General features: G+C 42.0%; 2 protein-coding genes across 3 annotated transcripts; one reads left to right on the forward strand and one right to left on the reverse strand.

Moving 5' to 3' along the window:
• Nucleotides 1-3,245: 3,245 nt before the first annotated feature.
• Nucleotides 3,246-15,982, reverse strand: crybb1l2 (crystallin, beta B1, like 2). 2 transcript variants are annotated; one of them, XM_076090694.1, is made up of 8 exons: nt 14,626-15,982; nt 14,192-14,397; nt 7,764-7,853; nt 6,757-6,857; nt 6,243-6,361; nt 5,535-5,667; nt 5,261-5,403; nt 3,246-4,016 (listed from the first exon to the last, which is right to left on the reverse strand). In XM_076090694.1, the coding sequence occupies exons 2-8, from the start codon at nt 14,208-14,210 to the stop codon at nt 3,845-3,847; spliced, it is 777 nt and encodes a 258-aa protein (XP_075946809.1). In that variant the 5' UTR covers nt 14,211-14,397; nt 14,626-15,982; the 3' UTR covers nt 3,246-3,844. The 2 variants fall into 2 exon arrangements, with proteins under 2 accessions (XP_075946809.1, XP_075946808.1); XM_076090693.1 differs by having other exon boundaries at nt 7,764-14,397.
• LOC142948582 (beta-crystallin A1-like) lies at nt 12,072-15,452 on the forward strand. The gene is made up of 5 exons (XM_076090696.1): nt 12,072-12,291; nt 12,422-12,540; nt 14,230-14,371; nt 14,620-14,762; nt 15,305-15,452. Exons 1-5 carry the CDS (start codon nt 12,217-12,219, stop codon nt 15,450-15,452), a joined length of 627 nt encoding a protein of 208 aa, XP_075946811.1. The 5' UTR covers nt 12,072-12,216.
• Nucleotides 15,983-16,107: the final 125 nt, after the last annotated feature.

Raw genomic sequence — 16,107 nt, forward strand, 5'->3', positions numbered from 1 at the left:
AAGGCTCACAGCATCCTGTAGGTGTCTTATCATTGTATTTATAGACGGATCTAAACTGCGTGCCAGGGTGACAGGTGAAGTGTGCCTTTCCCGCTCTAGTTTAGGAGCAGGAACAGGGCCAAGCTGAAAATTAGAGTTTATTTCTGTAGTGGGACTTTATGGAAATCTGTTCTGCTAGAATGATGTTTTTCACCACAGCGTCAGAGGCAGATACAGACGTATTTCAGTAAGGGGGGGTGAACAAATGATAAGCAAAGTGCTAAAATGGTGCATCACCGTGTTAAAATAAACCTCTAGCTCTTTGCACCGGTTACAAAAGCAACTATTGCTAAAGTAGCTGGATTTGGGTCCACATTTTTCACATATGACGTCATGAAGAGATATTTCCTGTGCAAATATAATGGAAATCAAGAGCACAAAAAAATCATATAACAGGAACAGGAAACTGCAATGAAAAAATGCAATGAAGCCATAAGTCATTTCAAAGTCTCAAAATGATCATGTTTCCTCCTCCTCCTATTGGTTTAGCTATTTCTGTTGCTCTCTCCTCCTACATGTTAGTGTGGTGACGACTTCATGCTACAGCCTCATTCACTGCATCTGGGAGGTCTCTTATAATTGTGCAATATTCATTCATGTAATGACTGAGAGCTCTCCTAGTCGAATAACCCAAGCCTGCCAGCCAATTAACTACCCCAGTACAACAGAGGGGGTGGAGCTACATTTGAATCCTCATGGAAGCAGGGATTGATTTAATGACACTATATGTATATATTTTTATATAATATATAAAAATGTGTTTTATATAATTTTCTATTTGTTATGGCCAATTTCTTAAATTCTATTGTACCCACAATACTCAACTGCTATTGCGAGAAGAAGCAAGCCAGAATGAATCAGATCTGAACAATTCTTCCAACATTGAGCCAGAATCAGAGTTAATGATTTAAAAAGCAAAAGCTATAAATTATTTGCAGCAGTTTTCTAAACTTAAGCTTCAAGCCGCCATTAGAGGCTCAAGCAACAGAGGGGTTTTTCTGCAATGCTCATAACACACTCACAACTTTGACTTTTCAATTATTATTTTTTCAATACAGCTCACATTTTATATTAATAATTTAGCAAGAAACATTTCATGTTTATCCAAGCCTTCAAAGTGTTCCAACTGCTCCAACTCCAACACTGTCTGTGCGAAAAGAAATCAGCAGGAGGTTTGATTCCAACCTTGATACTCTATTGGAGTAACTGACAATTGGCTACTGCTGCCCAGTCTGGGACATAAGCGCCTTTGGCAACATCCGTCTAACATGGAATCAACCAAGACTGATGGCTTCAAAAAGGTAATATTTTGCAAGGGATTGGTGTTGGGTTGCATCAGATTGTGCAGGTGTGTAGTGAAATCCTCCTGTGTTTTGTATCATTGATGGACTAGAAAGACATCAGACTCTGTTGGCCATTCTGCTTTTGTTATCTTAGGCTATTGTAATAAACTAAATCAAAGTGCTGCCAGCATTAGAGCTGGATATTGGGATACAGTGTACTGAAGTTTATATTGGAGTGTTCCATGTTTTGTTGTATTTAAATAGAAAGTTGATGAATTGGTTGGCTGGTTGGCAAGGGAGAGAAAACCGAATGAAAGGACATCGTGAACTACATTAATGAACTGTACGCATCATTTCTGAGCCAACAATGATGAAGTGATACTCTAATGCAGTTTACTGAAACTTGCCTCATTATACTGAGACGACTTGAAGCACTCTCAGCGATTTAAAAGCTCTGTTCTATAGAAGGCTAGTCATCACAGACGTCACACCACGGGTCGACCACATGACACAGAATAAAGGCGTAGATGACATTATGAATAATGGGGTTTGGTATTTTTGTCTATTTGATCAACCGTCGGGGAAGATTTTTTTATTTCATCAAAATAAATTGTGAATGCTAAAATGTGGTCAAGTCCATTTAGCTGCTGACGTTTGCAGACCATAACCTGCATTAACATTCCCTTTGGAAAGATAAATAATGCATGAAATCATAGAACGCTCCAAAGCATAATGTGCTGTTGTAGGTAGAGTGCTATATAGCACAGAGATGGAGTGCTTTCTTCTTTCACACATTAACAATGTTGGTCCAAATTGTTCCATCAGTAGAAATCAAATATGTGTCTCTGCAGTAAGTGTTGTGTTGAGTGATCACGCTGTGTGTGGACTCAGGATCGAAATCTCAAATTACCTCAAGATGTGCTCCAACAATACCAAATTCAGTGAGCTGGTCCATTCTTCAAGTTATTTGAAGTGGTGCAGTTTGTTTCTTTGGCATTGCTCTGGCTGGTTCTTTTACATTTTCTATAATGATGCAATTTCCAATGTAATGTGCCATTCCAGGTGATAAGAGTTACCATGGACAAGACAGGCTGCTCAGTTGGGCACGGATGGATTACTAAACACAAAAACTGCTGTGTGATTAGTGTTATTAACATTTCAGCCAAATGAGGATTTGTTTTTTCTTACAGATCATTTAAACTACCCCCCTCCACTCAAAAATGTATTTTCTTATTGTTCCTTCACTCTAATGTTTGAGCTTCACTGTGCAGAATGATGTATGTGCAGAGCTTGACATTAGAAGGTTGTTTTCACCTTCATCTGCTGAAGGGAGAAAGCTTATCAAATTAACCCAAATGCAACTTGACCACCGATAGTTCGGTCAGAGATTCATGTTTGTTGTGCTGGTAGTGCCCAATGTTGTCTGGAGCCTCTATGCCTCAATCACAGATGAGGAGCGGGCTACAGAGATCCGGTAAGTTAACTTCTTTCTAACCCCACACACATTTGGGGGATTTTTTTTCACTTTCAAACTTGTGGTCCTCAGACCCAACCAACGCTGCAATTTATCAGACATTTTGAACAGAGCAGTACTCCCCAACACCTGTGAACAGACCTTGATGTGTTACATCAGGGACGTTACGCTTTAACACATTGTTTTACCACTTGGGGGCAGCAGACACAAGCCATAAACACAACTTCGACATATAATCTCCTTTTAAATTGACATTACAAAGGTGCCTATTTACTATTTCCACATCCAGCAGATACAGAGCAACATTAGCATTCACTTGGAGTCATGTTTCTGTTCACCTGATGCATGAATGTAAGTCCTCCAACTCCTGATTAAAGTAGCATATCTATGCTTTTGGGACATGCATATCACAAACGTATCTGTTAAATAAGACTTCGTTTCAAGTGGAGCAGGATGTGAGATGCTTTATTGGGGTTTAGGGTTGATGTGGCTGCAGGATCTGAGCACAAAATATTTGCCACCACTTTACTTGTTGCGGCTTTTGTTGGTCTCAGATCCCCCACAACACAAACACACACAAATCCACACTGGTGCCCACCTCAGTGAGGCTCTAATAGGCTGAGTGAGGGCTGACGTTGGTGGGATGTGGAAGAGAATCGTGTGAGGGGGAGAAAGGGAGGGAGGGGAGGAGAAAGAGGAAAGTGGGGAGAAGGGAGCTCACAGACAGAGAGGGAGAGCAAAAGTGGAGAGAGCGTATATTATCAGATCCAGTCTCAATGGTCCGTGTAATTATCTCCTCCTTCACTTTAAGTAACTTTTAATTGCTCACTAGATTACAATGTTGCAAAAACAAAAAATAACCGACTGTATTCCCTTTATCCTGCATTCTAACTGCCAAGGGAATTTTGGGATGAAGGAGAACATATTACACCCTCTCCCTCCTCCTCTCCTTCTTTGCCCTCCCTCCACAGCCTCCCCTTCCATCTCTGTGGCCGCCCTCAGCCTCCGTCTCTCCTCCGATCCCTCTCTTCCTCGCCCTCGCTGGATTTCACTTGGAGGACATGGTGTAGCAGCCATGTGGGTGCCACTGCATGTCACGAATGCGCCTAATGGACTGCATCTGGGGGCAGCGGGCGCCAAACTCGTTGAAATGCCTGTACTCGCCCTTCTCCAGCAGGTACTGGCTGCCACGGTAGCCGGGGAACTGGTAACCCACCCAGCTGAGGAGAGAAAGAAGTGGAGGAGAAGGGGGGAAAGAATTTACATTGTCAAAGTTGTAGGGAAGGATTTCAAGGTTGTATGAGAAATCAGAAATCAGAAACAACAAAGAAAAAATTTAATTAAGAGAAAATAGATTCAAGGGAAAAAAACACAATTTAAAGATGAGTAACAGAGAAGTCAAATGTGAGAGAAAGATGCTAGAAGCACAGATGCAGAGGGGGGATAAACATCAAACAAGTAAAGTCATCGATCTGTTTGTCATGCTGTCAGATGCCAAATCACAGATGTTTCAGATGGCTGGGAGCGCAACAAATGAAGTAATTACAGCATTTAAGAAACAGTGCCGGCTGTCTGCCACACCTCTGAGAGCACCGACAGAGACTGAACTGCTGACGTTCATGACACCTTCGGCGAGATGCAGATGAAAAAACTTCTATTTCTGAACTCCCTCTCTCTCAAATAGATTGTGCTGCAGTTTGAGAGAGACGACACAATGTGGTAACTGTCTCTGACACATGCGGCGGTGCATGCAGCTGGACTTTTTCATGCAGCCGATGCAAAAGCAGGGTTTTGCAGGTTTTCAAAAAACTGTTGAAAAATGTACGATTCGATTATTGGGAGTTGCAAATAGAGAAAAGATAGCCGAGTTACAGCTCCATGGAGAGTTAGATGAGAAGATCAATACCACTCTAAAGTCTGTATGCTAAATATGAAGCTACAGCCAGCAGACAGTTAGCTTAGCTTAAAATAAAGACCGCAAATATGGGGAAACCATAGACTGTATATAAAAGTGGACGTAGTCACCGTGACGTCCCTCATTGGTTTGTTGACTGCCGCTTGGAAGCCTCGAGTTTGGTATTGTGACAAGCAAATAACATGCTTATTAACTACAACCCATGGTAGCGACGCAGTCACTGTCAGGTGACCACGCCCTAAAAGTGAAATTAAAAACCTCAAGTGTCACATTGTCCTCATTTCTGAACACCAGAGGTTGCTGCTTGGTGGAGACAGCTAACCGGGCTTTGTCAGCCTACCAGCACCTCTAAAGCTCACTCATAAGCACATTACATTTGGTTTATTTAATCCGAACAGAGCCATGCTAACTGTTCTCAGTATTTATACTAAACTAAGAGCTAACCCTGAGTCTGAGCAAGAAAGCGAGTAAATGGATTTCCCAAAAACGCTAACTATTCTTTTAAAACAGTTTTAGAAAATGTTTGTAGGATGGTGCCACACTACTCACGTTCCACAGCTGACCATGATGCTGCCCACTCTGTCAGTGAAACCGTAGGAAAACAAGCTGGGGACGTCATCGTCCATAATCTCCATTTTACGGCCCTTGAACTGTCCAACCTCATACAGGCAGATCTTGTGCTTCTCAGGATCCTGGAAGATTTTGTGTGGAAAGAAAACGAGGAGGAAACAGTGAGAAGAGATAGACGATGTAGAAAAGTAGTGTAAATGGAAAGAAGCTTACAAAGTCACACCACTTGTTTCCTAAAAGACAGGGGGTTTACCATGCGGACAGGCCTGAAGGACAGCAGGTAGTCGTTCTTCTGGCAGTTGCTCCAGGAGTCCCAGCGGGGATACTCGCCCTTCTCCAGGATGAACATCTCTCCACAGAAATTCATCTGCTCAAAGCCCACGAAGCTGAGGAGGGGAGGAAAGGTCACAAGGATGAGACGGGAGGAAGGCGACGAGCTAAGTATGATGGACAATCATTGTTTTGACTTTTAAAGGTACAAACCACTGAATTTACACAAGGATTTTTTTATTCATCACAAAGAGTACTGCTACTAAAAATAACCCTGAAGATGTCCACTTCATGCATGATGAATAAGTTGACACTCTTCTCCTGTCTTCTTTCTACTGGCTTATTTGCACTTGCCTTACTCATCTCCTTAATTATACTTTTATTGGTCCACATTGATACAAAATTGCTGCAAAATTGCTGCACTTCTTTTATTGCTTTATTGCTGTTTATTGCTTTGCCATGTTACTACTTCAGATAGTTCATTCTACTGCTGCACTCTCACTGCTGCAAAACACGCAGGATAAAAGCCTCAGCTACGTCCCTAAAATGTGAAGTGTGAAATGTCATATAATGGTGAGGTACAATTTTGAAATTGCCTGCTCCGTGCTCAGAGGAGTGTGGGTGTTGGGTACAGCATGATTACTTGCAGGTGGGTGTGTATTTGCAAGCTGTACGTGCACAGGCTACTTACGGTCCGCAGTCGACGCGCAGGGAGCGCACCCTGTCCATTCCCATGTCACACACATTCATACACTCGCCGTTGATCTCAATGCAGCGGCCCTGGAAGTTCTCCTGGTCGTACACACACATCTGGATAGATGGGGTAAAATAAAGAGAGTGAGAGTGAATAAGGAGGTCGCAGAGGTGCTTTCAGAATCCAAAGCAACACCTGAGGAGAGCAGAAACAGGTTAGAGAGACTGTGATAAACAAGATGCAGGTAGAGTAAACTGAAATGGTGACAGCTTTCTCCACAGTGACTGAACGCATAGAGGCCTCACATGGTAATCTTTTCTGTCAGGAGTAGTTGTCAACCGCCCCCTCACTGAGCTGTAAGAACTGGCTGGTCGTGATAAAAGACATCAGCCTGAAGGTAAACTGTTAGTGAGAGGCCAGCTGCTTCACACTGTGTGAAAAAGACTGTGTGTGTGTGTGTGTGTGTGTGTGTGTGTGTGTGTGTGTGTGTGTGTGTGTGTGTTTGCTGTACCTTGTAGGCCATCATGCCCATATCAGACATCTTGTTCTGAGCGGCCTTCCCATCAGTCTGGGAAGCAGACTTGGATTTCTCTCCTCCAGCAGACATAATAACTGTCAACAGAAGATGCTTTCAATCATTAGTAAATATCACATGAAGGGACTGTATGACAATGATTCGGGTGGGGATGGAGTTAAACATTATTATTCAATTATATAAAAAGCAAAGCCCACTCAACTGATGTTAATATTTTCTTTGGACCCTCTCTTTTACTAAGAGACAGAATATAACACCCTACCCACAATATCTCAAAGTAATATTACACAATACTGTATTTAAAGATTTAGATTTTCCTCCGTTCAGAAAAAGAATAAAGCAAATAACCTCCCTCTTTCCTGACCCCGACACCCCGACACCTCACCTCTATTCATTTTCTATACAAACAACAGAACTGAATTCAGGTTAGACTTTCCTCCACACATCACTATCTTGTCACTTGTCACTGCTTTACACTTACGGTTATAGAATAAAATGTCAAAACTTCTTCCATCAAAAAACATTCTCAAAATAAAGTCCAAAAGAAAATCCTACAAAAAAAAACCTATAACAAAACAACTGAACCCTTTTAATAAATGAATATATAACATATAAATAGATTTTTCTAAATACAATCTTTAGTAGCTTTAAACATTAAACAATTGATGAAATTGAAGTGCTGTCTTGTGGAACATACTTGATTTTAAAGTTATATTTTAGGATCCACCAGTTAAGATTAGTTTAGCATAATTTCTACAAATGTTTATTCTGAGTATATACACAGAATAAACTGTAGATTTAGTGACAGCTGTTTGCTTTGCGCAAAAAGAAATTCACATTTAGCCAATTTGACTTTTATATCTTGAGCTCAAACTACAATAGACTTTTCTCATAACTAGGTATTACATCAGGCTCTTCTTGCTCTCTACCTCCCTCATTTCTTGCCTTTGCTCGTTCTGTATGATGTGTGTCCACTGTCTTACCTGTGGCAGTGTGTGCGTAAAGGAGTAGACTCGGGGCTGAGACTGGTGGTCTGTGTGAGAGTGTGCCAGGCCCCTCGTCGCTTTTATATGCTGGCGCCCAGAGAGAGGGGATTATAGACACAGAAACAAACTCGCTGAGCTCACAGCCCCCACAGAATAGAAATACCACCATCATCAAAGAGAGAGAGAGGGGCAGAAAGAGAGGCAGAGAGACATGGGTTGAAATAAGAGAAGAATATGAGGAAGCAAATGTGACAAACTGAACATTTATGTATATTTGGCTCCAGAGGACTTGGTGGCAGATAAAATAACTCCATAATAACTTTTTCATGACATGAATCCATGAACTAAAAAGAGAATGAGCAGTTACATACAAAGCCCTAACTCCAATTGTAGTCTCATAATAATGACAGCCAGGCTGACCGGGTTAAGGGCCAGTCACAAAATGATTCACTCCGAGTCCCATCACTTCTGTAATCAAGAGGCGCTGGGACAAACAATAACAGGAAAAGCAATAAGCTGTGAGAAGCAATAACCTCGCTGTTCCAACTCTTGGTGTAAAGAGGTTGAGAGAGTGCACATCTCTGTATCACTGTGGGAGAAGGCTATTCAATTACAGCCCTCTGCATTTTTCTTCTTGCGTGGGTGTTAATATTGTGGTGGGCGTTAGTCTGTGAGGTGCTTAATCCAAAAAGCACATGGGGGAGAAAGCAACCCAGTCGAATGTAAATCCGAACAAGTCCACACAGATGACGTCACATCAAGGTTTCACATGTGCTGATGAGGACAGGAGGGAAATAAGGGATGCAGCTCTTCAGCAGATGAGATCTTGAGGTAAAAGTACTCGTGTCTCGGATTCAGTGATAAGCCTCATTAATCCTGCAGTTTGTATTTCCTCAAATCCTAGCGCTCAAGTGAACATCAGGAAAAGGTCAATGGAGGAACGAGGGAATGGCTAAACTGAGCACACTTTGCTCTCAGTGACTGCTGAACATCCTGAGTCAAACGAATGAAGAACAGGGGGGGAAGCGTCCGACAGCAAGGGGAAGTTACAAGTGGGCACATCTCTTATTTGTGGCTCCTCGTCTCCCTGTCCTCCATCCTCTAGTCAAGAGCGGAGGAGGTCCTTCACTCTCGACGGGATTAAGAGACTGGATTCAGTCACGGTCCACCATCCAAAAGAAAAGTCTAGCTGACAAAACACTTCTCAGAGCAGATGAGAACAAAAGGAGAATAAATGCATTTTTTGTGTAAAAGAAATTGGTATTCAGAGGAAAGTTATTGTGATACATTATCTCTTTTTTCCAAATAAACTGGGTCAGAATGGCGGCATAAAATAATTCATATGATAACACACATTGTTGCGTGTGAGACATGCAATTCATATAAAACATTCACATACAGGACATGGTCGTCCTTTAACCACAAGGTTGACGGTTCGATTCCAGGGTCCTACTGTCCGTATATTAAAGTGTCCTTGAGCGAGACACTGAACCTCAACTTGCTCCCTCGGCACTTCACAGCTCACTGCTTCTTAAATGCTTAGGATGGGTTAAATGCAGAGCTCACATTTCATGTATATGACAATAAAAATCAACTTTTGAAATAGGCCCTGAATGACATGATGTCCATACCTAATGAAAACTATTACATTTCTTAATAACTGATTTATGATTTAAGAATCTGTTATTAAAGAACTTTAAGACCTTGGATTTTGATCATAAAATAAAGTTTAGGTGGAGATCAAATCACATTTATGATGCTTGCAAAGCAGCGTATGTGAAGGTCTTTTATCCTGCATAAATATCCTTGGAATTGAAGGTATAGGACATTTTTAACATTCATACCTGGCCACAGCTGTAAACCAGAACATAACTTCATAATTTGAGACTGTGATCCGGCTCTTTATAATCAAACCATACATGCTTATTTGGAGTATTAATATACTGCAGCTGAGCTGATGAGGATGAACTACAGCAAAGAATGACATTTTTGAATGTGCACTAATAAAACATGCTCTTCAAACAGCCATGTGTTCAATGTCTGGAGCCTGGCTGATGTAAAGGGCAAAACCATGAAGTTAAGTTTACCACTTTTGGCAAATATAAAAGTAGTCGTGCATCTCATTCTTTCATGTCCCACTGAGGCCTTTATACCAACTACTACATAACAGAAAGTCCATTGAACTGTCCATCCATCTGTTCATCCAGCAAAGCATCACCCCACTTATGACACTATCAATGTGTAATACAACAGTTGTGTCAGTGTTGCATCCTCATACACTACATGTATCTGTGAACTGGAAGGTGAACTATTTCAGGATGCCTTTATTAAGTGTGTCCCACAAAGTTCACATATCTGAAAAGTTTATATATTTATAGCCAGAACCAAATTCAAGTTAAGTGGAGCATACTGAGTGTCCTCCAGCAGATAATGATGTACACCCACATTAGATTTATAAACTAAGAGGTAGTCCTCTGTGGAGTGACGACTTTTATAGTGCTTAATCCTGCAAAACTCTGTCCTTTGAGTTATTTTCAAAGAGTGACAAGACATGTACTACCTGAAAAATGCAGATTTGAGAAGTGCTATAACACACTAGATACACAAGTCTTCACTTCCATTATAAAAGATTGTTGGTGCAGAGTGGTGGTAGAGCAGTGACTTCAGAAATGCTGTTGTGATGTTGGTCGTGACTGTGTTGTGAGTGTGTGTGTGTGTGTCTGCGTGACAGTGAACACACACACTTGGAGAACTTGGTGTCAGCCTCCCGATATGCTCTCTAGATGAAATGTCAAGGACAGAGGACCAGATGAGGTTAGGGGGGATGTTGCTGTGGCAACTGTGGCCCATTGTGTCACGTGATGGACTCGGGGGGGTTTACATTAAAACATCAGTGCAAAAATTGCTCTGTGGATGTGACACAGGCCCAGCTTCTAGACAGTATTTCAACATAGTCACAAAGTCATTTTCATTTTCAGTGCTTGTCTGTTTTTCTTTTTCATTCATTTTTAACGGGAAATATTCTCCTTAGCCGTTTTCATTGTAAGAGAACATTATTATCATATTGTTCTCCTTCATTAATAATCATCATCATTAATTCAATTCCTCTGTCCCAGTTTCCTCGACTTTTGGGAGCCACCACAGAAACAGGCTCCCCAACGGCTCTCCAAATCCTTCTCATTCTCTGCCTATAGCCCCGGCCATTGTCGCCCTATACGATGGCACTGCTGACCTGTACGAATAGATCAACAACAGACCCGCATTCCCCAGCCTCACCTCTGTGCCTGCGCTCTATATGATCTGCTGAGTCGACAGGCCGCATAGGGTTACAAAGAGAGAGCGAGAGAGATGGGCAACCAGCTCACCAGCACGCGCGCGCGCGGACAAACAGTTTTTGACGCACAAACATAAGCACTGAGGAGCGGAGGAGGTTAACGCTCACCTGAGTCAAGTTAATCATATTTAGACATAGGAATACCGGAACTCTCCTTCCTTCAAAATAAAAGCCTTAATGGTTCTGAGGCCGGTTCAGAAGCAGGGCAACAACCATGAATCTATTACCTATAGGGCCTAATAGGCCTCCCACGGGAATGCTCACCTACTTTTTGTCATATTTCCTTATGTGTATTGGTAACAATCTGCCAATTAATGTATCTGTTAGGCACTTGTTTATTCTTTAATATGACTTCCAAGATATGCTCACATTTATGTTGTTGAAAGCTAAATCTGAGAAAAGTAACTCAAATTATTTGGCTTTAATGACTTCTATTAATTATCAAAATAACTATGGATGAACTTTCAGTTATTCCCCTAATCTTTTGGTAACGCAAAAACGCAACAAAAAAAAAAGACATTATCTGGATCATTGTATCTTTAATTTTCATTTTAATACTTCAACCACTTCAAATGATCATTGTACAGCTCTGTACAGGTGTTACGTTGTTCAATACAGAGCTTAATTCTGAAGACCCTAAACGGAAGTGTCATCCTGAATTCGGGTGAGCTTCACACACGACAAAGTCGCCCCGTTTACATCGTAAACGCGGAGGTGCAACACGCGCACACGCGCGAGCACGAGGTTCCCGCGTGGACGCCGGTATAAAACCGAAGCGCCAGGTCCAGACAAAAGTCTACGTAAAGAGGATTTCGAGTGGGAGTAGCGCGAGGAGAGCAGAGAGCATCCAGGTAAGCAGGAACATTCCCACGGGATGGACTCACTTATCCTATACTTACTTACCGGATTACATGTTTGTTTTGGCTTCTCCGAACTAACCCAGAAATGTAGTTGCTCTCATGTAATCAAGAACTTGTTGGCAGCATGAGAAGTTCAATGTAAAATAGTTTTAATGTATATGGTGGTAAACACTGTTGTTACAGTCCAGTAAGAAGAATCATCTTGTTGTTATCCAATAAATTAAAATGTTTTTTTGTTTTGTTTTTCACTTTAGAAATGAGTAGATTTACTAAAACCCACATGACCTCACCCATGTACTTCCCTAGCATGGATACAGCCCCTTTCTTTAAGGTGAGCACATACACACACACACACACACACACACACACACACACACACACACACACACACACACACACACACACACACACACACACACACACACACCCTCATGCCTCCCCCTGTCTTGCCCTGTGTGCAGGTGACTGTGTTTGAGCGGGAGCATTTCCAGGGCAAGTATCTGGAGTTCACCTCCGAGTGCTGCAACATCCACAACTGCGGCCTGGACAACATCCGCTCCATCCGAGTGGAGAGTGGAGCGTGAGTCACACAGCCTGTACGCCTGCACATCTCTGTGGACAGCTGACTGACTCTGAGTGTGTGTGTGTGTTTATGTAAGTGTGTGTCTGTGAGACGGAGGTACAGTAGAGAGATAACGAGAGAGGAAGTAGTGTCCAGGCTCCCACTAAAAGCATATCACCTCTAAGGTCACTGCACCGAGCACACGAGGAGCGGGAGGAGGTTGTCTTCTTGTTGCCACAGCTGCCTTTTACACATGAAATGCTGAGAAAGACTTGAATCACTATCAACTGAAGAGCTGACTGGGGTCAGTCTGAAAGCGAGTTTCACTTTGTGAGCTGGCAAACGAGCCTCACCTTTGGTCACCGGTTCTCATTGGTCAGCAGAGGCCACATGACTGTTTTGAACCTTTTGATAAAATGGTGGGATATTTCCATTTCTCCGTGTGTGCAGAGCAAAATGTCAAGATCCCTCTGATGAAAAGCACACTGCATTTTTAGAAATTGTTGACTGATCTGAGAACTATCTATTGGGACTATTCCTACTACTGCACTATATACTACCTGTTACTCTCTGTTTCTATGGTGCAGTTTTCACACTGCATTTCTTTCACTTTGGGAGAAATACTACAATGACTGTACTTTTGTAATCTATATAACAGTATTTAATGTGTACATTATGAAAAAGAGACTTTAATATCACAGCATTTGGTTCTATTCCCACAGAATCAGCACATCAACTTTTTAATCCTGTGGGTATTAAGGACCCAAAACATGCAGTTGTGTTTTATCAACTGCATGTCGTCACACATTTCCAAAATATCTGTTCTTAGTTGGAAAGAGTGCAGTCTTCTCTGTATACATCAAGCAGCCATCTGTTGGTGACTCCTCACAGGGGAAGAACACCTTTAAGTGCCACCCTCAGTATTTTTGACGCACTTTGGACCAAAGCTTTACTCTGAGCAGCTTTATACAGGCCTTAGTCATGCTGTGTATAGTTTGCCAAAGTCAGTGTAGTGATTTGCCAAACACCTGCTGAACTGAGGTTTAGCTTCAGTTTTTCAAAGCGAGAAAGTGGTGAGAACTGATTCCCACTGTACTTATTGTAGCCTAAAAAAAGGAAAATACAATCGCTGTCACAAAGATTAGAGGCAGTATTCAGAACCAAACATTAGCCAAACGAGCAACCGGTAAAGTCTGGGAGTTGCCTCTGTGGACTCGCACCTCTTGTTTTCCTAAAACTCTTTCCTAGCCAACAGACAAAAAACTCAAAAGTGCACAATGCTCAACAGACTGTCTGTTTTTTGTTGTTAGTAAAAAGGTGACGTTAATAAGGAGAACAGAAATTGTAAATCTCTGTTAAAACAAAGTGAGATATATATTCTGAAGTCATCCAGTATTAACTGGTAACTTTTCATCTTCTATTCTTTTGTGAGAATAGCAATCTTCTTTTTTTAATGGTGGATATCACCTTTAGAGATGATTTGGGGAACTTTTGTTACTGTGGAAATGTTAAATGTAAAAATAAAACACAGGACGTTCACAACCTTAATGCACTTTGTCCTGTGACAGAAAACTGACAAACTGGGTACTCCTCTCACCCTGTCTAATGTTACGTGTCTGTTTTATGTTCAGACCGTTTTTTGACAACACTGTTTATAATTTTCCCTCACCCTTCTGACTATTTCTCATCGTCCACCCATGTGTCCAGTTGGGTGGGATTCGAGCACCATGACTTCCAGGGCCAGCAGTTCATCCTGGAGAGGGGCGAGTACCCCAACTGGGACGCCTACAGCGGCTCCTTGTCCTACCACAACGAGCGCTTCATGTCCCTTCGTCCCATCTACTGTGCTGTGAGTGCCTGCACAGGAGGGGAGGGCTAAAATGAGACATAGTAAGAGAGAAGTGGGAGTGAAAGAGCAAATGGAAAAGAGAGGACAGTGAGTGACAGAAGGAAGAGTGATCAGAAGCCACACAGCAAGTGACTGGACAACTCAAAAATAGAAAATGAGACAACTTGGTGCAGAATGTCTGCTTGCTCTGCACGTCTGACAGGCCTAACACTACGCACTCTGTCGCACCCCCTCCCTCCCCTCCACAGTCTCACCAGAGCAGTCGTATGATGATCTTTGAGAGGGAGAACTTCATGGGCCGCAGCACCGAGCTGTGTGACGACTACCCCTCCCTGAAGGCCATGGGCTGGTTACTGCCCGAGGTGGGCTCCATGCATGTGCAGTGCGGAGCGTAAGTCAGAGCTTCATCCCAACACAATCTAGTTCAAGTTGAATTAAAGCTCTTTATCATAAAGAAGTTTCAGAGGGTTTTAAAGAGGAAAAGAAGAAGCAGAAAAATTATCTGTCTTGAAATGGCTGTGGGTGGTAACATAACGCGCTGAAGTTTTTGAAGGTAACACAACTTGAGGAAGTGCTTGACCGATGAATCGTCAGGCCAATATTAATGGAACATGTCAGCTCATCACAGATCGTATCAGCACATGTTGGCTGATCAATGACAGGAAACAGAACAGACAGATGTCAAAAACATGTTCGCAGTAATGTAGAAACACCATTTCTACCATTGCGTAGTCTGTGCACCAGAGAGCACTGAACATCTTATTTGTTACTATAAAATGTTCCACTTAGTGCATGCCTTAAAATTGTTTAATATCTGAATTTAATCTAAATACCACCTTGAGAAATTCTTAACGTGAAGAGCAAATCAGAAAAAATTAAATTCAGCTCTTCTTACTTACCCCCCCTCCTCCTCCTGCCACTGTCTTTCTTCAGCTTCGTGTGCTACGAGTACCCAGGCTACAGAGGCCAGCAGTACATCATGGAGTGCGAGAGACACAGCGGAGACTACCAGCACTGGAGGAGCTGGGGCTCCCACTGCCAGACTCCAAAGATCCAGTCCATCAGACGCATCAGGCACTGAGAAGGAACAGATCAGAACTGGCAACAGTAATGGCTCAGGCTATCACCTGGACGCTGAGCTTCAGGGCCTGAACTTAAGGTTTGGTTCTGAGTTTAAGGCTTCACTTGTCAGGACCGCAACTACAACACAAACCATCAGTGACGTAGCAGCTACCTCTTTATCCCAGCTCGTGTTCATTTGTGTGTTAATACTCATTTTGTTTTAGAACAAGTGAAATAAAGCACAGATTGAGAACCTGAGAAGTCCTTTCTGTCATTCCTGTGTGAGTGCACGTACGCAGAGAGAACGTTAGCACACTGATATTAAGCTTTAAGTGCAAAACACATAGTATGCAGTTTAATTATCCACTGATGTTTTGATGGTTAGAACAACTAAGTGTGTAATAACCGAATATTTAAAGTTAATGCATCAGTAATTCAAAGCTACAAACCGAGGCTTGTTGTGTAAATTGTATTTCTGATTCTTGTTTTTTCTTTTCTTTTACAGATTAAACAACTTTTACTTTGAAATTAGTTTTTTCAAGTTCCTCTTAGTAGTTGTACTCTTACATAAGAAAAATAAACACTGTTATATCTCATATCTATGCATATGTGGGTATATAAATGTACTTTCACATTAACTGTACTTAATGACGATGAGTGTTAAATCAGTGACT

The sequence above is a fragment of the Anarhichas minor genome, unplaced genomic scaffold (genome assembly GCF_050575085.1).
Source record: "Anarhichas minor isolate MPS153535 unplaced genomic scaffold, ASM5057508v1 ptg000012l, whole genome shotgun sequence".
Lineage (NCBI taxonomy): Eukaryota > Metazoa > Chordata > Actinopteri > Perciformes > Anarhichadidae > Anarhichas > Anarhichas minor.